Here is a 27349-nt window from a genome sequence, read left to right as displayed (position 1 = left end):
TTCAAGAAAAAACAGCTATCCTTCAGGAATATGCAAAACATAAACAATTGTAGTTTTCAAGGGTTGAAAGAAGTAATTGAGAATAACAGCACAGCAATGTAAATGTATAAATAAAATATTTAAAATTTATTTCCAGGTCTCTTCTCAGCATCCAACAAAGACTGAAATAAATATTTCAATATTTCCTGAACACCATGTTAAAATTTCAATAGGCTTTTAACACAAGGGCATAATAAGAGCCTGTTGGGTCAGGCCAGTGGATGCATCCTGTTCTCATTGTGGCCACCCATGCTTGTGGGAAACCCACAAGAACACTCCTTTGGGTACAGCATAGCCATCATGACTAGTAGTCATTTATAGCTTTATCTGACATGAATTTGTTTAATTCTCTTTTCAAGCCATCCATGTTGGTGGTTAAAACTATGTGCTGCATGAAGAAGTATGTTTTTAATTGTCCAACATTCCATTCCATCTGATGTTCATGAATTCTAGTGTTATGATCCAGCAGGCTCTTCTTATATCCTTTTGGAAAAGTATATCCATTCTCTAGCTGCATGCCATGAATAATTTTATGAATAATAAAACCTTTGTCTTAGGTAAATACTAAGCTATGCATATTCTGGTAGGATTGTTTGTCAAGTTTTCTGAAGAATTTCCTTATCAAACAATGTGATTTTTCACTGAGACGCACATATTGGACATGTGGCATAGCACCTGCTAGATAAGAAGCACATTGACCCCCCAAGGCCCTGTTAATAATTTGATTTTTTTTTCCTACCTAAAGTTTCAAAACATTCAGATGTACAGGGAGCTGTTTTGCTAGCATCTAGCTTTATCTAACATGTATTATCCAATTTTGCAATAATTTGTTTACATAAATGAAGGTTTTAAAAATGTTAGCTCTTCTCAGCTTAACATTATATCTGATATCACAAATACAAAATAATGATTTAGCACACTTGATCATGGCTGTCTGGACTATACATTTTCTTTGTGGAGTCAGTCTACTTACGTTGTGCCTAACAAAATGAAATTTCAAACTCATTTAAAATCTATTGGGACTACTATGACATTAGAAATTAGATATTTGGACCATTTCAGTGGTTTTCTTTTACAATAATTGCACAGTGCACAGCAAAACATGAGAGCCTTTCTGAGTGATAATGGTTTCACTAATAACTGCCTTTGCTGGCTTCACTTTGTTATGCCTCTGTGGTAGATCTAATAGAATTCTCAAGCTCATCTAAATTGTTTGCAGCATTTATCAGTTCAATGAACCGAATTTGTTTTGGCACTGGCATTGGTCCTTGCAGAATCAGAGGATTCCAAATACCAATAGCTTATATTTTTGTTTTGTTCTTTAAATATTGTTATGAGTGCTGGCGTGGTTGCTCGAGAGCAAACAGGCAAAACTCCCCGTTGGTCTTTTCAAGGCTTTATTATCTGTCCAAAATGTTCACGATGCAGATCGACTCTTTTCCATGTCTTCTCAGTCGCTAGCAGAATCTGGGAGTGGGCGGTCCTTAAACTTTCCCCAGCAGAGTAGTCTCTTGACCCCCATCCTATGCCTCCCCTCTCTGCCGTAAACCGACTGCACAGGGAGGGCGTGGGCAAAGGGGGACCTGCCTCCCCTCCCGCTTTGTTCATGCTCAGTGCTGTGGCTCTTCCTTGCATCCCACTGGAAGTGTGGCTTCCCTCCTCCGCAGAGCAAGTGCTGCTTCTCACAATCTTTGGAGGCTCCCTGTAACCCAAATGCCCTTCCACCTCTCGCCTCTGAGCTGATGGCAGTTCCCTGACAAATATGTAAGGCGTTCTGAATTTCTCTCAAAAATCATCTGTTTTCTTATTACTGACAAATCCTTGGCAGCATTATTTTCATTGCATTCATAGGAAATTATGCACATAGAATGTATGAATTTAATGGTGTTAACAAAAGGCCAGTTTGAGACCTCAGTCATGTGCGTTTTAAAGAACACAGTGAAATGTGTATACATAAGTCTTTCAAACTTGACAAAGCATATCTGTATTGTGTGTTCACATGGTGTATTTTATGTATTCACAAAAATAGTGAGAAATGGCCACTAAAATATCTTGCAAATACTATGCAATATAAAATATGTACATTTCTGTGTCTGATGGTCTGGAAATTTATCATATGAACTAGAAAACTGATTTGAAATTAAGAATAGTGGTCTGGTTCCAATGAACTTCTGTATGTGTAGAGTATTTGTGGTGGCAAAACAAGACTGCATTTCCTTGCCTACTAGGCAAGCTTAGCACACCATACATACATCTATGAATATAACACTTGTGTATGTACTGTCTAGTGTGCATACTCTTGAATGTAATTAACAAGCCACAGAAAGTTGAGATACAGGCATGTGGTTCAAATTTATGGATGTTGAGTTTTATCTTTGTATGCTTTAAGTAAACATTGGATCCAACACATTAAGTTCCAGTTAATCTTTTAAAGGAGTTGCGCAGGCTATGATTGCCACAAGCTCATTTGCATAATATGTGAGATTAATTATTTTGTTTAAGTTTACTGAAAGATGGATTCCGGTGAGACTGGTCTTAGCTTTGGGATATGTTTGGTTGCAGGCTGAAACTACGAGTCACTGAACAAATATGGTAGGCTCTCCACTGCAGACAATGGTTTTAGTCCCTAGCCATACCAAGTGTGTTGCACAAAGCAACAGTTAGCACCTTGAGCAAAATTATGGCAAAGATAAAGTCAGATCCTGTTAGGGGCAGGAACTGGGGGAGTGTAACAAATCTCAGTTTCAGATTTCAAAGCAGATAGCTAATGGGATCTGAGCAATTAAATGCTGTTCTGCTACAAACATAGTCAAGTTTTTCTAGTTGGCTAGAGCCGGCAATGTCCAAATTTTAACTCATTTGAATAAGCATTTCCATTAATGACTCTTAGATCTTAGCATGTGCATATTTTAAAATAAATTATTCCTTTCTTTCCATTAGAGCCAACATACATCACAATAGGTCCACCCACGTGTTATCCTCTGGTGAATTGCACATTAACTGAGATGGATTGTATTTATGACTTCAGAGTAGACCAAAATGGTTGTCGCATCTGCCAGTGCAAAACTAGTAAGTATACAGTTGATGCTGAATTGTGGTTCTAAAGAGCCTACGTTGACCAAAATCATTTTCAAAACATTCTTAGCAACTTTGCATTCTTTTTTCCGTCTTCAGTACTATCTCATTCACAATATACCATGTTCTCTTTTCCAAAAAATATATAAATAAATAAACTTATGGTGGGAGAATACCCTTTTGAAAAATGTATGCAACAGAAATAAATTTCCAGATATATATATATATTTGATATTAATTTTGTCAGTCATATTTTTGGACCCTGCAGATAAAGGTCAGTATGGCTCTATAAACAGTTTGGGAGCATTTGAATGGTCATCCACCATTTTTAAAAGGTGTTTGTGATCCTGATTTACTGATGTAAAACAGTTCAGTTAGCATTTCTGTGCCCATGAAAATGGGGAGTGGGGAGAGAGCGCTATTCACACATTACATATAGCTACCTGTTCATCCTAAGGGAGTCAACAGCACTCTCCCTATTGCAATTTCCAGCAACTGGTATTCAGAAGGATATTCCCTCCAGCCATGGAGGCAGAACAGCCATTGATAGCCCTGTCTTTCATGAATGTCTGGGTTTACTAGACTCTTGATTAACTCCTCTCAACCAGGCTTTCTTCTGAGATGGTTTTGGGATGAGGGAAGATGAATTCCACCTTAGACCTGAATGTGTGAAGCCACAAACTGACACCCAGTGGTCTCCATACACAAGCAGAAGTCAACTCACACAATGCTGGATTTCAGACATCCTCTAAGGAGTGTTTATTGGTGGGGGTTGCAAATTTGATGTTTGGGGTCAAGTCCTAATAAAGAGAACTGAGGGGAGCGGTTAACAGGGAAGCATTACGTGGTTGTTTTAGTTGGACATATTTAAAGAAAGCTTAACGTTGAGTTCTAGTGCATCATGGGAACTAAGGGGATGTGCCAAAGACTTCATGGAAGAGGTCAGTTTTAAGAGGATTTTGAAGGAAGTACAACAATGATTGTATTAGCCATAAGCTGTAACTTTATCAGCAGTGCATTTTCAAGGGGTTAAGAATGATCAATGATTTGTGATAGCACTTACGCAGATTGAAATAAACAAAAGCTAAAAACATAGACAGATCTATAGCTATAATTATAGACAAGTTTAAATATAATTGCACTTAGGAGTTTAGTCCTGCATTTTCCTTCTTTCCAACCCTGACAGTGCTTTTGACAAACTGTCATTTAGAGGCTTCAGACTACAGAGAATGCAATTTGCTGTACTTTTCGATTGCCCTTCTCTTCTGTCTGGTCAGTCCAGGGGATGGTGAACCATTTCTCACTGGTGGACTAGATCCTTATCCATATCCAATTTCACAGATGTCCCTATGACATCAGGAGATGCTGCACTTTAAAGCCCTGAGTGTTCTGAATGTAATGCACAGCTGGGCAGTTTTCAAACAGTCCTGTGCTACTCTTTGAATTTCAGAAAACCAGCTAGTTTTTAGAGTTTTGAAGAGGAATGTAGGGAAGTTTGTGAAAGAGGTTTTAAATAGTCCTGCACTGTTCTTTAAACTTCCAGAGGTTTAAAAGTTTTAAGCACCAGCAGCACCAGCAGCACAGGGTTGTTTACAGAAGGGAAACTGCTTGCAACTTCTGGAGCAGGGCATGCTCCCACTGCCGCCTTCTTCTTCTTCTTCTTCTTCTTCTTCTTCTTCTTCTTCTTCTTCTTTGGCGATCACTCGTAGCCAAGTAAGATTGTCTTCCATAAACACGGTTTTAACAATGCGTCCGTAAATGACTGTGGAGGCCAATTCTGGATCCACATGTCCTTCTACAGTGGGGACATTGGTTTCCGGGCAGGAGTCGATCAGGGTGTGGAGTTGCCAAGTGTGCCTTCCTCTTAGCACGTTTCTGCCTTGCGTTCTGAGTTTGAGTGTCTTCAAAGCCCATGACACCTTTGGTAAAGGCTATTCAGTCCCACTGCCAATCAGCTGATGAATGAGGGGAATGGCCTCATGGGACAGATTGGAACCCACAGTGGGTTCAGTGTGACCTGCATGGTATCCACTCCTGCTCTTAAGAGTTTGCCAAAAACCAGGGAGCTTTTCTTCTTCTTGAACAATCCTGTTTTCCCCATCCTTAGTATCCCTGCTTCTCTGGGGCCCCCCAGACCCAGAAATTCTACTTCTCGGCCACTTGCCTGGCACCATGACAGTTGTCCTGTTGTTTCCTCCACCTCTTTAATTTGTTTTGTTTTATTTGTACTTAAAAACAGTGATGATAAAAGGCAAGAAAGCACAGGCTAGCAATTTTTTCTTTGTTAAGTTGCTATTCGAACTACACTTTGCTTATGGTAGCTGAATACTTAATCTGCGATTCTCAAAAAAAAAACCTTTAGAAATAAATATATACAAGCTGGGGGAGGAAATATTCATTGGCATTACTACCATATAATGCAATTCTTTTAAACAACTAATAATGGTTAGCAAAATGTACTGTGATGTATATCAGTTCTAACATTATAGAGTTGATCTAGTTGAACATGATCTGCATTTTTACCTCCACCAAATGAAAAATCAGTCCTGAGTGTGGAGCTCCCTGAAGCACTACTTCTCCATACCTTTGGTTTCAGTAGGGTTTGTTGTCCCTGCTGCCACCAATAAATGGGAATTAATGCATCAGTTGGGCCCCAAGAGACATGGACAATGAAGGAGCTGCTGCAGTGACCCGCAACACCTATGCCATGTTTGTCTTCCTTTAAGTGCAAGTTGGTTCCCTTGCTGGAAGTGAGGAGAAGCATTATATGTAAAGGATGTGTACACTTGTGAAGAGATCTGTGACTTGGAACATGGAAGACAGATTGAGAGTTTATGGGTAAAAATTGTAGGAGAGGGAAACAATAGTGACCTTAATGGGGGCGTCTGCTATAGAGCTCCAAGGCAGACTGAAGACTTGGGTGTGCCTTGATAGAGCAGATTACCAAGCATTCAGAAACGAGAGATATACGAATCATGGGAGACTTCAATTACCCCAATATCTGTTGGAATACAAACTTTGCCAAAAATGTAAAGCCCAACAAATTTCTCAGTTGCCTTGCTGACAATTTCATTTCCCAGAAGGTGGAAGAAGTAACAAGAGGGTCATCTCTCTTGGACACGATCCTCACCAACAGGAAGGAACTGATCAATGAAATGAAAGTACATGGGAACCTTGGGAGGAAGTGATCGTGTTCTCTTGGGTTTCATTATACAGAGGCAAGGGAAAGCTGAATGTAGTTGGACATGCACTCTGGACTTTAAGACTGCTGATTTCAGAAAGCTTAAGAAGCTACTGGGTGAGATCCCATGGTCAGAAATACTCAAAGAAAAAGGGAGTTCAAGGTGAATGGGAGTTTCTTATTGAAGGTGAAATATTGAAGGCACAAATGCAGGCAATTCCAACAAGAAAAAATGGTGAGAGGCACCTAAAGAAGCCAGTGTGGCTGTAAGGATGAGCTGAGATGTTAAGAAGGGCATGTATAATAAATGGAATAAAGGAGAAATCACAAAGGAGGAGTATGCTCAAGTAGCCAACTTACAAGAGAGGTTAAAAATAATAAAAACTGTTTCTTCGGACATGTTCAAAGCAAGAGGAAGAACAAACAAGTGGCAGGTCCTCTGTGTGGAGAATATGGGAAAGTGCTATTGGGTGACAGAGAGAAGGTGGAACTGCTCAACACCTACTTTGCCTCTGTCGTCATGCAAAAGGAAAACAGTGCCCCACCTGGTGATAACAAAATATTTTTATTTTATTTTTTTTGGTGATAACAAAATAAATGATACAAGGAAGGAGGTGCAGACCAAGATAGGAAAAGAGAGTGATGAGGGAACACGTAGCTGCTTTAAATGAATTCAGATCTCCAGGGCCTGGTGAGCTGCACCCAGGGATACTCAAAAGGAGCTTGTGGATGTAATCTCAGAGCCTTTTGTCTATAATCATTGAGAATTGTTGGAGAACTGGTGAGGTCCCTGTGGATTGGAGGCCTGCAATTGTTGACCCCATTTTCAAAAAGCCGGGGGAGAAGACCCAGGTAACTACTGACCGATCAGCTTGACATTGATACGAGGAAAGGTCCCAGAACAGATAATGAAATAGTCAATTTGTGAGCACTTAGAAAAGGAGGCTGTGATTACCCCAGCATGAGTTTCTCGAAAACAAGTCATGCCAGATGGATCACATCAGGTTTGGTTTGGTTTGGTTTGGTTTTTTGATAGTTACAAGCTTGTTGGATCAGGAGAATGCTGTGGACATAATGTATCTTGATATCAGTAAGGCTTTTGACAAAGTTCCCCATGATATTCTTGTGGAGAAGGTGATAAAATGTTGGCTGGGTGAGGTAACTGTTAGGTGGATTTGTAGCTGGTTGACTGACCAAACCTAAAGACTACTAATGGTTCCCTGTCACCCTGTGAAAAAGGGACAAGTAGTGTGCCACAGGGTTCTGTCCTGAGCCCATTGTTGTTCAACATTTTTATACACAATTTGTACTAGGCTGCATCAACATAACGATTGTGTCCAAGTCAAGGGAAGTAACAGTACTGCTGTATTCTGCCTTGGTCAGACCACTTCAGGAGTCCTGTGTCCAGTTCTGGGTGCCACAATGTAAGAATGCTAGCTGGAACATGTGCAGAGGACACCCAGGGTGATCAAGTGTCTGGAAACCAAGCCTTATGAGGCAAGGCACAATTGAAGGAGTTGGGTATGTTTAGCCTTGTAAAGAGGAGACAGAGAGGAAATATGATAGCCATCTTCAGATATCTTAAGGGCTGTCACATGGAAGATGGAGCAAGCTTGTTTTCTCCTCCTCTGGAGGCTGGGACCTGAACCAATGGTTTCAAGTTACAAGAAAGTAGATTCTGACTAAACATCAGGAAGAGCTGTTCAACAGTGGAATAGTCTCCCTTGGAAGGTGGTGGACTCTCCTTCCTTGGAGGTTTTTAAGCAAAGGTTGAATGGCTACCTGTCATGTATGCTTTCATTGAGATTTCCACTGCAAGGTCCCTTCCAACTCCACAATTCTATGATGATTCTGATTCACCTTATGGTTGTAAACATATAGTAAACAAGGTATACTTAATGATATAATAAGCTGGTTTTCTATACATGTTCACAGCTTATCTTTTAAAATCACATGTGGTTATTGCTGTAGCTACTCATTACTATTTTGTACAACACAAGTTGTGACCATCATTTTCTGTCTTACCAATATTTTCATACAAACCATAGTTTGAAAATTCTAAAAACTAACATATCTGTGAACTTGCAGTGTTCTCGTGTTTCTTCTGTACATTTGAATTGACTACCAGGTTGTCAGCTTTCACAAATTCATATGCAATGGGGTTTGGGATCTTAAGTTCCCAAAGAGGAGGTGTTGTTTCAATTTTTGATAGGCCTTCTGAGGTAGTAGTAGGCGGCACTTTGCTGAGAGCACAAACTGAAGATAACATATTCAGGTTGTTGCCAAACCTTGCTTGTTTGCTTGCTTGTTTATATTGCACACTCTGAGAAGTTTAGAATGGTTTACATGGAATCTCCAGGTTATCTCTCTTAACAATCAGTTATTAGGCTGAGACCTACTTAGCTTTAACAGTGTAGCAGCAGCATGTGCCTGTTCCCTCTGAACTGAGTTTGTACCTACTATTTTTTCTGTCCCCAAGTAACATGGTACAACATACAAGATGGGCTTCCCTTTTACATGTGTGGTAAAAGGGAAGGAAATGGGAGTAAGAAAAGCAGCATCTCTTGTTGGGTGAGTTTTAAGAACAAGTAGCTCAAAGTTCTGCTTGCTTTCATAGATAATACCTAATAAGTGGGTTGCTATTTGTATTCATCAGCTTTTAGTCAAGTTGTATTAGTTTCCACTAAGTGTGGAATTCTCTTTCTTTACTGTTTTGCCTGACCATCTTTTGAAAAAGAATAGGAAAGATCAAGAAGAAAGGAGGGGAGATAGAATGTGGTAAAAGGATTTAACCAGAAGAAAGTCAAATAAAAAATGAGGCAAAATAGAAAAAAATAAGTTACTTAATTTATACCTGGCCTTTTGGCCTAGGATGAAATATCCAATTCAGGCCTAAAGCAATGGAGAAGCTTTGCAGTCCTAAAGCAGTTGGCATAAAATATAATGGGGTAGATCCGGAAAAGCCCACAGAAGGGGGCTGCCAGGTGCTGATTTTACCATTCCTCTTCTCCCCCAGGCAAGCCTGTGAAAAACTGCTCCTGCAGGTTGGAGGGTCCTACTGAATAGTGTGAGCGGTTCACTTGTGGAAGTTGCCTCTGCCCAATCTGGGGGATTCCCTTTAACTTCCTATGCTGCAGCCCACTTCTTCAGCCACAGCCCACCCACCCCCCGGCCCCGCCTTTTGAACAGGCTTTTCAGTGAGTTGCCAGGGAAAGGAGGGGGCAGGAAAGTAATTATTTATTTATTTTAAATATTTATAATTATGACTTATATTTTACTAAATTATAATATATTTTTAGGAGTCGCCTTCTGCAGACTTTTCTTTGGATCCAACCCAGTAACAATAAACTATGCAAATATAAAACACTGTAGTTTTAAAACCGGCAAAAACTATGTAATGCATCAGAAGTCAGTTAACAAAGTGCCCTCTATAATAAAAGTACCCATCTAAAAAGAGGAAGGGGATACCTCATATATGTTTCTCAAAGTTTGAAAAGTAGCACCATTTTGGGAAAACAATTCTGACCAAGAACTTACTTGATTCAGCAAATGCTGTGCAAAACATGAGGAGAATTGAATATGTTTCTCTCAGATCATTGACTTATTTTTTATATATATAAGTGCTCCAGAAATACACTAGGAATATGGCAGTACAGTTGCAACCAACGAAAAACACAGGATACTGTTCTTACATTCCTAAATCTCTTTGCTGAGTTTTGAATGACTTTTCCTTGTCTTGCCTGAGCACTTGAAAAGACCCATTCCATTTCCTCCAGGCTAGGTGGAACGTGAAACTTTTTTCCATCACTTTCTTGGTTTTCAAAAGCAATGGAGGCCACTAGCTGCCTGTGGAGTTGAAGGAAGCCTCCTCTTTCTCTTGGGTCCCAAGCTTCAATAGACAGTCTTTGAAGTAAGTGGTCCAGGATTTTCATTGTGTATGAAGAATCTGTGTGCAGGCACAAATGGCTAATCCCACATTATGTATTTGGTAAAAATATTTTTTATTACCACACATCCAAATTACCAAGAGCAATTTGGGAAGGAGATTTTGCCTCTGCTGTAATGCGTAATAATGCTGTATTATGAATATATGTGAATTTATACTAACTTGCAAGATATACATCCACACATAGTTATAAGCTGTATTTGGAAGAAGTGGTCTGAAGGATCTTAATTTGACTTTAATGTTATTGGAACATAATTTGCCATTAATGTTGTTGGAGGTTTTGCATGTCAGGTGTTGCATAGTACTTTGGAAAAGCTGCACTGTTTTCTTTGTGACATCTGTATTAATGGATTATATATCATACATGCTGTTACTGTGCTTACTTTTCAAGATACTTATCGTATTTTTGATGCAATATATCCTTGGCCTTAGTGAATTCATTGCCATAAGATATGGTGATGGACATAAGCTCATGTATCTTCTTTTAAAAAAGGATTAGAAAAATCATCAATCAATGACTATAATGATAGTTAAAAATGGCATTTTCATTTTCAGATGTCTTGTACCTTTGATTACCATACTCTGGAAAAAGAGGGTTGTTAACTCAGTGGCATCTGACTGGTGCTGGATTATCACTGATCTCATTCAGAAAATTAGTTCTTCTATTCAGGAGATCAGAGTGTATCCTTACTGAACTCTACTGTATTAGATTAACAACATTGACGTTTAGAATCCTTTTGAACTATGCAGTTACTACCCTATTAAGAAAGTTTCTCAGTATTTTATTTTGTCATAATGGTTTGATCCATTGTTTCATCCATTCTCAGGTACATCCCATTTTTATTATCTGTTCATTTTCAACTCGTGACTTCCTTTTCTGTTGCCTTTGCCTTGCATTTCCTTATATTGTGGATCGCTCCTTTATGCCTTATGGTGCAATACTGTTTACTCAAAAGTAAGACCTCTTGTGGGACGCGGGTGGCGCTGTGGGTAAAAGCCTCAGCGCCTAGGGCTTGCCGATCGAAAGGTCGGCGGTTCGAATCCCCGCGGCAGGGTGAGCTCCCGTTGCTCGGTCCCAGCACCTGCCAACCTAGCAGTTCGAAAGCACCCCCAAGTGCAAGTAGATAAATAGGGACCGCTTACTAGCGGGAAGGTAAACGGCGTTTCCGTGTGCTGCGCTGGTGCTGGCTCGCCAGAGCAGCTTCGTCACGCTGGCCACGTGACCCGGAAGTGTCTCCGGACAGCGCTGGCCCCCAGCCTATAGAGTGAGATGGGCGCACAACCCTAGAGTCTGTCAAGACTGGCCCGTATGGGCAGGGGTACCTTTACCTTTACCTTTAAGACCTCTTGTATTCAGTGGGACTTGCTCCAAGGTAGTGGACCTAGGATTGCAACCTTAGTAGCTGTAAAATAATTGCGTATTATTTAAGTTTCTATTAAAAAGTAAGGTAAAAGTGAAAGTTTTCAGTAGTACATTATTAGTCACTCAAAACTGTTTGCATCTGTTTGCTTGTGCATATCATGTGAGCTCCCCCTAGTGGTTGAAGGAATATCTGTTCAATTTGAAGAAGCTTTTTTGTATCTAATTTTCTGGAGTAGGTATGAGTGTGTTCAACCTTTTGGGTCTGCCTAGCTTCTTTTCAGTAAAGTCGCTCTCCTTGGTGGTTAATCTGAGTTCTTGTTTCTCCCTTGGTCTAGCCACCTACCACTTTTTCTTTCCTTCAACATTTTTCTTGTTTATTTGCACAGACTTGGTATAGTCTAAAGACAAGACGAAGTCTATGCATTTGGCCAAGAAATTAGAAGATCACTGTCCTTTTCACTGGTTCTACCACCCATACCAACTGCCTCAGTCCTTTTGTCCATTCAGAGGAAAATATGTCTGGTCCTCTCACCCCTTCTGGGATAGGCAACAACCCCAAGTAGAGGGCAGCAGCAATCCCAGAGCATGTTCTCTTCCTCCTCTCAGTTCAAATACAAAAAAAAAAAAAAAAAGTTCTGACACAACCCTGCCACCAGTGGGAGGTCATATTCTAAAGTACTGAGATAGGTGGTGGTCCATAACATTGGGCTGCTGGGTGCTGCAAAGTTCTACAGCTGGAATTTGCTTCCATCCATCTCTGGTCTCTTAAGGATCCCCAAAAGAGGGGCAGCGTTCTCTTTATATGCTCCTGCACCGTACTGCAGCTGCTTGGGCTAACCCCAATGCATATATCAAGCACTATACATTGTGAACCGCCCGGAAATCTTTTGATGAAGGGTGGTATATAAATCTAATAAATAAAATAAGGTGGACTTCTTTGCTGCAGCTGAGACAGCTTTGGGGAAGTGTGTCCTACAACATGCTGTCCCTAACAGGTAGCCAGCCATTTATTAATGTCCAACCCTACATGGGTCAGCTTGGGTATGTCCCACATGATGTCATGATACACAAGAGAAAAGTTACCATTGGTACTTACCTGTGAAGGTTATTTTTCATACATATAACATGATACCAGGACATCACCCTATTGTGGTTATACTGGTTGCCTAACTCCTTCTGTTAAAATTTCTGAAACTTGCCAGTTTTTCCCACATTCCAGTTTTCTCTAGGCAGAGACTGTTGCATGTTTGCCTTTTTGTGTTTGCTGTTTGCTTCTTGCTTCTTGTATACATGGCTTATCTGCGTACAATTGGCTGTGTGTACAACAAAGCACCAGAAGCCTCTTCAAATTGAGCAGCAATTTCTGCCTTCAACCACTTGGTGGAGCTCACATCCCACCTGATTTCATGATATGCATGAAAAATAACACTTCACAGGTAAGTACTAATGGTCTCACTTATTAGTATTATTCCGAATCCTGTGGATATATTCTAGACAAAAATATGATGATTTTATGTAAATTTCAACGGCAAGTGGTTTGAAAATCTGTAAATGAGAGACTTCTTTGGTTTGAGGATTCTGTAGCCCTTTCAGAATTGCAAGGCTCTGATGCCTAATTCTGAATGCATTACATGAAACTCCTACTGATTTAACTATTAACATAATTAGTTTAATTGGTGTATATGTAGGCAGGTTCCCTACTTGCAGTCTAGGGAAGCAATTTCTATGTAGTGTAGGGGAAAACCCATGTACCCAAAGCTTTTATTTGGTGGTCTTTTGCAACAGATTCCAGTTCTGAGGAGGCAGCATGATTTTTAAACTGCAGTTTGCAATTTATGCTTTGAAGCTGCAGTAGAGAAGATATTAGGGGGGGGGACTCTTAAGGGGGGGACTGAATAGAGAGGTCCGTTATGATTGTCTTTGGACTTCAACTACTGTCTTCATCTATTGCTTCCAGAAAAGGCAAATTCATTTTGCAACTAGTTCTGTTGGCTCCCTCCTGTGCTTTCTTAAACATTTGCCTAACTAGTAGTCTACACCAATGTGAACTGCATCAAAATGAAATGTTCTTGCTCGTGGTTCCAGTCAGGCTGCCATGACCTATTCCAAGATACCATACTCTGTGAGGTGTGTTGCGGGGGTGGGGGGAGAGTAATCTTCATGTGCCTGCATTTCTGATACGAATAACTATTAGCGGTTTTTGCTAAGTTTCATGTGTTCTTCACAGGAGAAGAGCTGTGTACTGACCTCATGTCAGATTGTTCCTTGGATTGTGCCTTTGGCTTCCAGACTGACGTCCACAACTGTAAGACCTGCCAGTGCCGCCCACGACCTAAGAAATGCAAACCCATAGTATGTGACAAGTACTGTCCATTTGGATACTTGTACGTATTCTTACTTTTAAAAAATACTTATCACAATCCATAAACAAATAATACTGTGTAAAGCCCACTAACATTGTTTTATGTATTATAGGAAAACATGTAGCAAGCAGAGTATGTAATAGACTCAGAAGTACATATCAACATGGATAGCTTTGAATGTATATACATTTACAAATGCTTTTGATTACCTAGAAATGGCAAAAAATGATACTATAAAAAGAGAACTTGAGAAGTATTTTCTTACTATCTCTTCCACCTCCTGTGGTCAGTTGAAATTGATGTGTGGATTACTGAACAGTTGTTTGAGGAGCACTACTGAAGCACCATCAGAAGAAGTAGTTCATGTGAATTCAGCCAAAAGAAAAACTTCTGCCAAATTCTGCTTAGCAAAGTACCCCTAATACCCCTTCTTAATGATAGTTGATCTTCACTGAGCACTTTTATCTCATCCATCAGCCTAGGGGTGGGTATGTCCACCTGTTTTGACTATTTTCAGTCATGGCCCCTGGACGTTTGTCCATGAGGGAATATCATGCTGTGACTGACAAAGATTCTTTACTCCTATTTTACAATATTCCAGCCTTGATGGGTCATTGATTATTATGGCCAGATCCTCTCTTCCTAAAATGGGACCTAGCTGGGCACTTACAAGCTACCAAATCTCATCCTTAAGTGTGACTCCAATTTGTGATCCCAATTTGTACTGCCTGAGCAGATAAGCAGGACTCTTGGAACTGTGATGCCAAGCACCTTGCCTTGCTTGGCCCTTGCCTTTAAGGCAGCCAGAGGCGACTACATAAAGATAGTGGTCAGTGCCTCCTTAGACTGATGGAGAATATAGCTCCACAATCTACAACAAGGCTGTGGTAAAACTTTGTTGAAGAAACTATTTCTAAGTCACAACATTTTGGACAACTTACAGACAGTCTCCCATAATCTCTTTTGAGGCAAGGTGCTTGGTGCATGTAGTCGCAGCTCAATTCAAGGGATTCCTGGATGTTAGAAATTACCTAATTAAATCAGTCCAGCCTCAAGTTCAGTTTCAGGATGGAGAGAAGTCATTATCACCTTGTTTTATATAGTGATGAGGAACTGGCCGGTGGGGGGGGGGGTAGGCTGTTGGTTCTGCTGGACTTCTCTTCAGCTTTCACTACCATCACCATTATAAGTTTCCAGGTTGCCTGGTTGGGATAGGACTTGGATGCTCTTTGCTGCAGTGGCTCCTGGTCCTTCCCAGAGGGACAAACCAAAAGGAACTACTGTGGAACTACTTTTAGTTGCTTCGCTGCTGGTCTATGGTGTTTCCACATGGTTCCATCTTGTTCCCCCGTATTATTCAATATACACATGAAACCACTGGGAGAGGTCAGCCAGTGATTTGGAGTGCTGTGTTGTCAATAAATAGATGAGACCCAGCTCTAGTTCTCTTTTCCATTTGTGTCTAGAGAAGCTGGTGAAATTTAGCCATTGGGTCAGACTCTGTCCTGGTGCCCCATCTGGTGGATAAGATGATGTCTGCACTTGAACTTTTGAATAAAGACTGATGCATCTTGCATATTCCTACATGAAATGAGTTTCTTCTTCTGAACTTAGAAAGAAGATAAGACAAGGCCAAAGCCAAAATCTTACTGAAATAGTTTAGACAAGAATTAATTTTTCTCTGTTCTGAAATAGCCTGGATAGCTCAGTTGGTTAGAGTGTGGTGCTAATGATGCCAAGGTTGCAGCTTTGATCCCCATATGGGGTAGCTGCATATTCCTGCATTAAAGGGGATTGGGACTAGATGGTCCTCAGGGTCCCTCCCAACTCTACAATTCTATGAACAGGAGTAGCTGTGCCAAGCTCTATTACAAAATGACATAGGAAAAGACATATCTTTCTTAAGTTACCTATAAGTTTCTGTGGCTGCTGCTAGTGCCAGCACACACTTCTAAGTGTTGTCAATTCCAATATGGAATTGTAGCTGTTTGCCCAGAGGTCCAGCCAACTGAGTTTCTGAGCACAAGGTTGGCCTAAGTGGTAATGGTTCTTTTAAGGTTTTGGGTAAGCTTACGAGATAGATATGCCAGACCTTTCTAAAATGTTGATTCTGGTATTCATGTGCATCTTTCTTTTCTGATTTCTCATAGTATTAGATCCTTCTATAAATTTACAATGCAATCCTTGTACTCCAAAGTATGTCCCACTTTGTGTTGCTCCATAGTAAATGTTTTTAAAATCACAATCTTAGGGCCCGAGTAAATTTTAAACATGCATGCATGGATTTTGTACCTCCTCAAGTCTTCTTTTTTTTAAAGCTGTAATGAGCCCAAATGCAGGTAGAAGGTGATATTCAGCTTAAGTTTTACTCAACATAGACCCATTAAAATTAATGTGCACGACTTAACTTAGGTCCATTAATTTCAGTATGTCTAGTCAGAGTTTGCAAGGGAAGGAGCTATAAACTTTTCTTGATGTCATTTTCCCAGCAAAAATCCCACACAGAGAAATATATACCCCAAAGGTGCTTTTTTGCCCTAGAAAGAAAGAAAACACCTTTTGAAGTGGGGCGGTCAGTTTTTGTTGTGAAAACACTACAGCAGGAATATGGAATTTCTGGCACACAGAACAATCTTGGCCCACCTGGAAGTCCAGGTTACGGTAGCTTGTGAGGCCATATCCCCCAAACCACGGTCACCTGTCCATCAGCTGACAACCCCATCCTGTGGGGAATGTGTTAGCGAAACCAGCCCCTTCAGCCAGCAGAATTTAACCATCACTCGTCAGCTAGAACAGAGGGTTCTGTTCTGGGTGTTATTTTGCCAGCTTATTCCCTTGGGAATGCACTGGGGAATGAGATTCCTGTATTGAGCAGGAAGGTCTGATGAGCAGACAGTTCAGTCCTGCTGGATGCTGCTTTAGCATCACATCCCGACAGGCACTGCAATGGTGAAGCACAACCCTTTCCCCCACGGGGGTGGGAGCAACCACCTATCAGTCACCTGATGTCTCTGTGACATCATGTTTGGCCAGTGGTCACAGGATATCTGACCCGCCAAGTCAAAAGTGTTCCACACTCCTGCTCTATAGGAGAAGGGTTACCACCACCATAGTTTCAGTCCTGAGGTGGGGGAAGCTGCCGTTTTCTTTAAAAGTTATAAAAGATTGCAAGTAATCAAAAACTTGTAATCTTGTTTACACAATTGTTGTCCAGTTTTGTTCTGTTTCTTTGCCTATGAGATGGAGAAGAGTTCATAATGTTCTGTAATTTATAGGTGTTTTTATATGCACACCAAAACAGTAGTTCCTAAGTGATGTTATAAACAGGACCTTGCTGCAAGCCATCTCACAATACAAACAAAAGGCTTAAATTTCTTTTACAATGTTTTTTTTCCTTTTTGTTTCACTCCCTTTGAGAACAGAATTATAATTAAATAACTTTCAACATTTGTCATTTGGGGGGGGATTGCAGTAATTACAAATGTTTAGACTGCTTTTTAAAGTATAACTAATCAAAGTATATATCTTTTTAAATCGTGTAGGAAGAACAAACATGGTTGTGAAATTTGCCGCTGTAAAAAATGCCCAGAACTTTCATGTGGTAAGATTTGTCCAATGGGCTACCAGCAAAACAATCAAGGATGCCTTGTCTGCAAATGTACAGGTAGACTCAACTCCTTCAGAGCTGTTTCTTTCCAACCCATTTTGATATTAAGGGAAATGTATATTACAGTAATGTGTCTTGAAAGCGAGTCCCATCTAACCCCAACTATAATAATGATGATGATGATGATAATTAATAGGAATTTGAAAATGAAAAGTTGAACAAGCAGATTGAATTATTGCTTATTTTATTCAATCTAAAAAAAACCTCTGTATAGTATCATATTCTTAAAAAGTGTTTTTTTAACCTACAGTTAAAAGATCACTGTACATTATAGGTGTCAGTTATTTGGAAAATGGCCAATTATTTGTAATGGATCCATTATGCACCCTTATCCAGAGCATCTATGTAGATATAGAGCTCTTAAGTGCATGTGTTTCCCTGGAAAGATCTAATTGGCATTCAGAGGAATGGACACATGGATCTTCATTTCTCTTGAACTGACCACGGAAGCCCTTGTGATGTGAGCATCACTCAAGGAAAGTATCAGGACCAGGATATTGGTCCTTAGTGTAAGATACCAGTTCTCAGTAGGAAACAGTGGTATAAAACAGATCTGTACAACCCTACAACCCTGTAATACCTAGCATACTACTACTACTACTACTACTACTACTACTACTACTACTACTAATTATTATTATTTTTATTTATTTATTTCCCACCCATCTGGCTGGGTTTCCCCAGCCACTCTGGGCAGCTGTTGGCTAGGTAGATGTTAAACAGAAGGAGAGGAGGCAATGAGTAACTGTTCTCCAGACTTCAATACCCAAAATAGTTGGGAAATATTCACAAGCTTCAGTTAGATCGCTCTCCCATGCATTCTAAAAGATAGTATTGTCCTTCACAGAGCCAGCTTTTGGTGGATACATCCAGGAGAATACTACTTCATGAATGCAGTGTTTGAATATTCTTCTGTTACCAACTTTTGAAAAAATAACCTACAGATCTCTTTCTAGTTCTTTGAGTTTGTTCCCATTAACTATTAAATGCTCTGTATGTGTGCCCTTCAGCATTCTGCTGTTGGAAGCATATTAGAAATCTACATAGCCTCTCAGTCTGAACATTTTACTAAGTTGCTACAACAAATACAAGAGAAGATTTAGCTGTTGGTTGTTATTACCATCCTATTGATGCACTGGTTGTTGTTTTTTTTAAAAAACAAACTCATACAGAGATACCAGCTTCTGTAATGCCACCAGCGAAGGCAGGTTCTTGCTTGTCAGTGGATGGGCACCGTCATGAAAATGAAGAAAGTTGGCATGATGGCTGCCGTGAATGCTACTGTCATAATGGACGGGAGATGTGTGCTTTGATCACCTGCTCTGTACCAAACTGTGGCAACCCCACCATACATCCAGGGCAATGTTGCCCATCATGTCCAGGTACCATTTTATGTTCCCTATTGGGCTATAAAGCACACCTTGCTTTCTATCTGCATCTCTTTTTCTCCTTTTGGAGGAAAATTGAACAGTAAAGACAAAGTATTTTGTCTCCACATAATTCTGCCTTGACCTTTGTAAGTTAACAATTGACACTAAGTTTATATATCACAAATGTTCAGTTTTAGCCATAAAATATATTGCCTCGTATTTTTTCTGAGTACTGTTAGCATTTTTATTTAATGCAGACAAATAAAGTCTTGAGAGCAGAAGGAAGGAGGTGTACTTCAGCATTTAGCAGTTTTTATTTCCAATAAAGGGGGAGGGGAGTAGAATTCTCTAAATTTTAGATGCACTTAATGTGAGGCAGACAGCATAATATTTCTCAAATTCTGTCCTAGTTGCTGCCAACCTGTCAGTGACGTTTGAATCCAATTTATTAGTTGAGCTAGTATTTTTTCTTACTGCATATGTTCACCTATTTCATACTCTATGCACAGAGTTCACCCTGATGTGGCAAGGAAACTAACCCAAACATCACTACAAACTATTGCTTTTTCTTGAATCATAACAGAATCTGAATCGCTGTGTGTATGTGTTAGCCTGTGCCTAAAGCAGTGATGGCTAACTGCAACTCTCATTATACTTGACCATTGGAGCACTGGAATACAAATTTGTATTCAAGCCCAGAATTTAGGTCAGGGTTTGAATACTAATCTGTATATTTCATTTTCACGGTATACCTTGCAAGCAGCTATCAGGTGTGCCAAAAGCACATTAAGCATTATGGGGGACAATTTTAAAGTGTTGGGTTTAGCAAGTTTTCTGTGCTCTGTTTCAAGGTTATAAGTAGCATGCAAGAGTCTAGTTGCTGTCCACTGTGGTTTTATAGTGAAAGGGAAAAAGTAGCATGAAAAATTATGGACAAAAGTAGATCACTGGAGATGAGAGGGTTAGGCTTTCTAGGAAACATGGTTATTCCGTGTGACCTGACTCAGAAATCAGAAGTAAGGAATCTCCTATTTCCCTCCTTGCATATAAAAGTCTTGTGCAGTACAGTATTGAAACGCTTGACCCAGGGAAAGGGGGAGATGGTGTGAGAAAGCTCAGTCGATTTTTCTGTCAAGGATTGATTTGTAGGTTTTAAATTTAGCCCTGGTTTGATCTTTTGTTTTCCCCCTAAGCTACTTTGGATGGGCATTTGTCCAGAAACATGATCTAAAAAACACATTTTCTTAATAGTCATTTACTGTTGTGATCTTGACATATTGCTAATAATTCTCTCAAACTTCGAAGGTCAGTTGTGTAAGGAAAAAGGACCGAGGACAGCTATGTTATTGGTATTCTAAAGTTGTTGTAAGACTGGTAGCCATGGTAACATTCTGTGCCTCGTTTTACATTTATTTATATGGAATATTCATTACTGGTGATTTGTAGTTAGTTTAAATTTCCTTGGCTCTGGCACATATGAGATAGCATGCGGAAAAATAGTGTCACTCAATCGCACTGCTGATGAAATACAGGAAACTGGGTTTTTAACATAATAATGTTGTACTATATTTTTTTTTTACATGTTATCTATGCATAAACAAGTTCATAAATCTATTGTTGCAAAACTTAATGTGTTGCTTGAATTCCGCAGAGTCTAATTTTCTGTTACTTTGTTTTGGGGTTCTTTTCCCCCCTCAGATGAATCCCTTGTGCAGAAGCCGGAACTCAGTGGTCCAACCATCTGCTATGTTCCAGGAGGAGAGTATTTTTTGGAAGGAGATACGTGGAATATTGATACTTGTACACAGTGCACATGTCATAATGCACGAGTTTTATGTGACACGGAAGTCTGCCCACCTCTTCTTTGTCGGAACCCCTCCCGTACTCAGGACTCATGTTGTCCACAGTGCCCAGGTGAGCATTACCTTCCAGGTTTCAGCATACACTTCCCAGTTGTTTGTTCTCTCTGTGCAGGATGCTGTTCTAAAATATGATACTTATTCCCCGTTAAAGTGTGCAAGAAGTAAGCTAAACTGACAATTGTTGAACAAAAGTCTGTGAAGCTAGAAGAGTGTTTAGTAGGGCTGAAAGCTCTGATACAAGTAGCGTAACCTGTGGCTAACAGGAAGTATGAGAGCCAGCATGCAGATATTCAGTCATAAATCAAGATGTTCTTAACAAGAAGTACTGAAAAGTTATTGGCTTAATTAGACATTCATATACTGTGATGCAGAATTTTTACTATGGGTTGTTCTAGAGCCTACATTCTGACAAACTGAATTTTCATTAGTATATTTGTACAATTCATTATTTGAAAGCACAGTGCTAATACTAGATTATATCCAAGAATGTTGCCCCCTTCATACAAGGACTTTGACTTGCTCAACAGAACTTCTCTTCCCCCTCCCTGTGCACCCCCTGACCTGCTGTAGGTGGTGTGGTGTGCATGGTGGGAGGGGAGATTCAATTGTGCAAGCAAAAGTCCTTGCATGAACAGGAAAGCTTCATTGGATACAACTCACTATTTATAACTCTTATCAAAACAGGTATTAAAATGTGTTTTCCTGAAAAAGTGTTGTAAACAGCATCAGTGATGGGCTTCTTAATCCAGCAAAAAATCACTTCAGACTTAAGTCCTCTTTTTTTAAAAAAAGTTTTAATTTTAATTAAATTTTAACTTTAAATACAAATAAAATAAAATTACGGATGAGTTTTCTGTTCCTGCCAAGTTGCTCCTTTGGCTTTGTGAGTCTCACTACTGTTGATTAAGCATTCCCCAGAAGTAGTGTGGCCTTTGTATTTGGGGAAGGTATGTGTGGATCAACTTCCTGATGGGCATGACTAAATTAACAGCTAGCTGTACTTTCTCATAATGCTATCTCAAAGTTGTACCTCTTTTTCTCCAGATGCAAGTCTATAGTGATATAAGAATGAGGGAACTGTGTGATAGGTAAAGTTGCCAAAATTCAGAAATCTTTCATGGCTTGTATGTACTTTGTATCACAAAAAAACTGTGCAGATAAGCCTTTAAATAAAAATTACACTATGAAAGATAGGAGATCATCTGCTGAGAACTAAATTGCTCACCAAAGTCATTTCCTAGATTTTGCCTGAGTGGACTGGAGGACATTCATTTAACAGGATGACTCCTCCTACTGGTTTGGATAGGCAGGGCCTTGCAAGTCTTGATTGCTTATTTGCATTCTTATATTTTTAGATGAGCCGGTTCAGCCTTCCTTGTCAAGCAACGAGAGCATGCCCAGCTACTGCAAAAATGATGATGGTGATATTTTCCTGACTGCTGAATCCTGGAAGCCCAATGTTTGTACCAGTTGCATTTGCATGGATGGTGAAATCAGCTGCTATTCTGAGTCTTGCCCTCCAGTATCTTGTGACAGACCTGTTTTGAGAAAGGGACAGTGTTGTCCTTATTGTATAGGTAAGTTCTGAAAAGGGGAAAGAAGGATGTGATAGGAGGGCTTTTTCAGTTACTCCATATCATGGTGCCTTCTCAATTTTTACCACCTTTGACTTCTATGCTTTATTTCTGGTGTATCCTGCTGTTTCTGCTGAGAACAGTGATACTATTTTTATTAATACTATTAGCAGATATATTTTTATGTATGTCATCTTCTAACATGAAAGTATTTCATAGGCTTGAGAATGTGTTGTTGCATTTTGGGCCAAAATAAGTTCTTATTTTCATCGGTCCTGGATCCAGCCATAATGAATCATGCCTTGCTCCCACTAAAAGCAGTGGAACTTGACTTAACCAAACAACCGTATTTCATTGGTGTCAATGGAGCTGAAGGGTGTGTCTAGACATTAAGGGGTGTTTGTTTGTTTGTTTTTAATTCAGTGGCATTATCCTTTAATCTCTTATTTTAAACTTTATTTAGTAAGGAAAATCTGCTGCAAAAAGATTATCTTTAGCTATTAAGAGGACCCTCTTCTGTCTAGAAACAGATTTAATTTATAACTCTTGCCCCCACCCCAGCATACAAAGAATTGCATATGCAAACACTCCTATTTTGGGCAGCACTGCACATTGAAAGTGTTTTTTTTATCCCACTCATCCTGGCACAGTCCATGGTTCCATACCATGCCTTTGGCTTCCGTTTGTTGTCAACAGCATAAAATTACTCTGCAGAAGAGAGACCAGATGCACATAAAAGTGCCTCCGTCAGCAATGAACCTTGGGAACAGCCAGTGTTTTACATGCCTTCAATATGGCAGGTGTATATTCAAAAGACCAAGATTCTGAACAGATTTTTTAACAGATAGGTGAAGGTTGTGGCTGGGTGCTTGATGGAATTTTTTAACGTCAAGACTCCAGGACAGCCTTCCCCAACCAAGCGTCATCTACAAGTTTAAAATTAAATCTCCCATCACCTAGAACCATTGGCCATGCTAAGGCTGATGGTATTTGTAGTCCAAAATATCTAGGGGTCATTTGGCTGATATTTTAACCCCATCACATCTGTAATAAGCCTGGGGATATTGTGTTTCTTCAACACCCCTCTTCCACTGGGGTCTCTCCACACTACATAGAAGTCAGTACCCAAATCATGCCATCCTAGTTGTTCACTGTAGAGTAATCCCCTATTCTTCAGAAATTTCTGAATAGGGAAGATGATCCAGTAACCCAGAAATGTATGAACCATGATATAAGGATAAAATGAAGGAATCATGTGCACACCAGCGAGCATCTTGGAGGAAAGTTAGAATTAAAATGTGAAGTCACTGATTTTAGCAATTTAGGGTTGTGACTGCAGTGCAGGAAAGGGCAAGACAATTGTGTCTGATGCTGTCACACAATGGCTGTGAGACCATATTGGCATCCATTGCCCACTTCTTGCCCTCAGAACATACCATTCCCACTGGGGGGAACCTTACATAAACTGCCCAGCAGCTAGTGGGATGCCAAAAGATCACCTAAGCCAAATACCCCAGCCCAGAATAAGAGTGGTTTTGGTTTGCTTTGTTAGAGAAGTTTCACGCACCTCTGCTGGAGTTTCTGAAACTTTTAAAATATAATTAAACAGTAGTTGCATTAAGCATAGACATATATACTTTTTATTTTGAATTTCGTTGGAAACCAAGAGAAATAACAACTGTGGACTTATTTTACTTAAGGTAGCTTAAGTAAAACTAGTGTTGGTTTTAGCATAATGACTCTATTAATAATTTTTTCCAGTACATTTAAGTCTTTCCACTGCTTATCAGGGTATACCTGCTTATCAGGTATAAGGCAGGCTGTTATTACCATTTCACAGAAGAGGAATTAATGCAGAGAAAGGAGACTAACCTAATGACTTCGTAACTAACTGAGCAAAGGTTTTAACTCTGATTTTGCTGGTTAGTATTGATACTCCAATCACAACACCACATTAAATAGATACATTATCTATTTTATAAACTGAAAAATGTTAACACAAAAAATGTTTTAATTTCTCACTAACTGGAAAAGTTGAAGAGAACAATTCAGATCTCAGAAGATCTGCAAAATTTATTTGATTCCTTTCTCCTCATAACGGAACTTCAGTACCTGCTATATATTATTTGATTAGCAGTAAACAGATGCTTCCAGCCAAGAGCAGAATGTCAACCTGCCACGCAATGAGGACAACAAATCATCTAGTCCCAAGGCAGGGTCTATAATCACTTGTTTCTTTTTCAATTACTCTGAAATGGCTTTCTAAACTCCCAATTGTGGCAATATTATTTCAACAGAAGACACAACATCAAAGAAGGCAGTGTGTCACTTTAATGGGAAAACATACGCAGATGAAGAGCGTTGGGATATTGATAGCTGCACACACTGCTACTGTCTGCAGGGTCAAACCCTTTGCTCCACAGTCAGTTGCCCTCCTCTTCCTTGTGTGGAGCCCATCAACGTGGAAGGAAGTTGCTGTCCCATGTGTCCAGGTAAGTTACGTTCATATTTATGTTAAGAGTTTATCAGGAATTTTGCACATGCATAAAATAGATAATCACTTCACCTACACATGCAAATACTATGCAAATCCAGGATTGCAAGACGTACTGGTAACCAAACTGTCTCCTTTGAAACCTTCCCAGCAACTATCTTACAATCTAGCTACTGTATTGAGAAAGATAAGGCGACACCACTGGTATCATTTAGACCAGGCATCCCCAACCTGCAGCCCTCCAGATGTTTTGTCCTACAACTCCCATGATCCCTAGCTAACAGGACCAATGGTCAGCGACTTTAGGAATTGTAGTCCAAAACATCTGGAGGGCCGAAGGTTGGGGATGCCTGATTTAGACCGAGGATTAAGTAAACATTTTGTTTTTGTTTCAGATATATCTTGATTTGGAATACAGCAAATGAATATTTTCTTGTTTTCTCTCAGAACAAATAATTCAGCCATTCAAATATGCTTCAATAAACAGAAATGCCTTATTTATTTATTTATTTATACCACAGTTTTTAAGTTTTGCTTGTTCTACAGTATTTTATTTGGCCTATTTCAGATGTTAAGTAAACTGTGATTTAACATTAGGTAGCCATAGGTTCACACACTCACCCATTTTGTCTTCTCAGGCATAACTGTTTGAAAATAAGCTGTAGTTGAACCACAGTTTGCCCTTTTTGGATATAACAATAAATTACAGCTACTGTTAAAGAGGAAGCAACTTTCTCAAATCTCCTCCATGCAGCTGTACTGGAGGAAGAGAGAAGAGCACATAAGCCTACGTTTTGTGCCTTTTTCCAGTAGTGATAACACTTAGAACAGCCCTTTGTTTAAATTATTTTATTTTTGATGACTCAAAAATTGCCTTCTTGGTCATGTTCAGGAACAACAAATGTGCCAGAAAATATCAAGAAAAACATTAATGAAGTATCAAAAGGTATCTCAAACACTTCTTAGTTTTACTTTGGCCTCATGATAGAAGCAGTAGGTGGGCAGGATAGAGTAGAACATTAAGATGCAGAAAATGTAAGGGATGAAGCTTAATGGCTATAAGTTCCTTTGACAATTTTCATTTTTTAATAGAAATGTATGTACCTGAACCTACCAACATTCCAATTGAGAAGACAAATCATAGAGGAGATAATGAACTGGAAGCACCAGTCTGGCCTACACACAGTGAAAATGACATTGTTCATATCCACAGAGGTAAATTGTATTTCATGTCATGAATCAGAGGCTGCTTGGGAGGTTTTTTTGCTCATAATCACTTTTTGGGGTATTTTAAAAAACTTGTATCCATGACTAAGAGAACCAGGTTTCACTACAGAGCCTAAGTTCAGTATCTACCGACATACTACTCTTCTTTTTTCTTCTTCTCTTTTTACATCCAACTACTTAGGAGTTTCTGCTTATATTGATACAAGCATTGTACGTTTAGTCTACATTCACCCACATCACCTATTGTAGATGCCTTTCCAATCTACCTCATATCTCACATTTGTCTTATAGCAATAAGACAATAGGACTAGCCTCTAAATTCATGTGGTTTCATGAGATTAAAACAACCTGAGGCAAAGCAGATAATAAACACAAGGAATATTTCTTTTGGGGTAATCAGTGTAGTTGGTGCATTTAAAAAAAAAAAACTTCAAGCAATTCCTTTATTCCCCCCCCCCCAAAAAAAATCTAGGTGCGTCCTATGGGCCGGTGCGTCCTATAGGGCGAAAAATGTGGTATGTTGGATTCGAACATTATGGACTTTACCAGAATCAGTTCCCTTCCATGTCCTCAATAGGATGTTTTAGTGCCATGGAAATATTTCATGCATTCTACTGTAATTTCTACTGTAATTTTATAGTACTCTTTCACTTTGTTGTTACATATTACTATGAAAGATAATGCATATCCAGGGTAACTTGATAGGGTAAAGTGTAGAGTTCTTGTTACTCAGGGTAGCAGTTATGGTGTTTTGTCTTGGGATTTTAAAAATAGTGGCATGATGGAGCTTTTCTGCTACTCTATTAGGGGTGTTATTTAATTGTTCATTACCAACATGCTTATTCACACCTTTCAGATATGGGTCATCTTCAGGGGGATTATAGAGAAACCAGAGGATCGCAACCAAGTGCAGAGGCATCTCTTAGTTCTCTTGCCTGGGTGACAGTGCCCATCATGACAGCTCTCGTTCTTATAATAGCACTTCTACTTATCAATCAGAAAAAGCAGTGGATACCAGTGTCCTGCTACAGAGCACCAACAAAGGTAAATGGAGTTCATATATTTAGGCATTAAACCATCTTTCTTGTACTGCATTTGGTATAAACAGGTAGCATGATTTCTTGAACTGGCTAAGACAGTTGAACAAAAATTGAAAAGGGATGGCAGAAAGCTCCAAAAAGGCAGGAG

At 39.6% G+C, this 27349-nt stretch overlaps 1 protein-coding gene across 5 annotated transcripts in view; it reads left to right on the top strand.

Moving 5' to 3' along the window:
- Positions 1-27349, top strand: part of CRIM1 (cysteine rich transmembrane BMP regulator 1) — a 121383-nt gene that overhangs the window by 90055 nt on the left and 3979 nt on the right. For all 5 annotated transcript variants that reach the window (XM_028724208.2, XM_028724206.2, XM_077925699.1 and 2 more), the window contains 9 exons: positions 2980-3108; positions 13832-13988; positions 17510-17631; positions 18807-19016; positions 20703-20918; positions 22222-22443; positions 24738-24932; positions 26027-26149; positions 27018-27205. In XM_028724208.2, coding sequence (XP_028580041.2) covers positions 2980-3108; positions 13832-13988; positions 17510-17631; positions 18807-19016; positions 20703-20918; positions 22222-22443; positions 24738-24932; positions 26027-26149; positions 27018-27205 — 1562 coding nt within the window. The remainder of the gene's footprint in view (positions 1-2979; positions 3109-13831; positions 13989-17509; positions 17632-18806; positions 19017-20702; positions 20919-22221; positions 22444-24737; positions 24933-26026; positions 26150-27017; positions 27206-27349) is intronic.

Source organism: Podarcis muralis, chromosome 3, assembly GCF_964188315.1.
Source record: "Podarcis muralis chromosome 3, rPodMur119.hap1.1, whole genome shotgun sequence".
NCBI lineage: Eukaryota > Metazoa > Chordata > Lepidosauria > Squamata > Lacertidae > Podarcis > Podarcis muralis.
The sequence above is the reverse complement of the archived record's forward strand: the minus strand, read 5'-3'. Positions and strand labels throughout refer to the sequence as shown.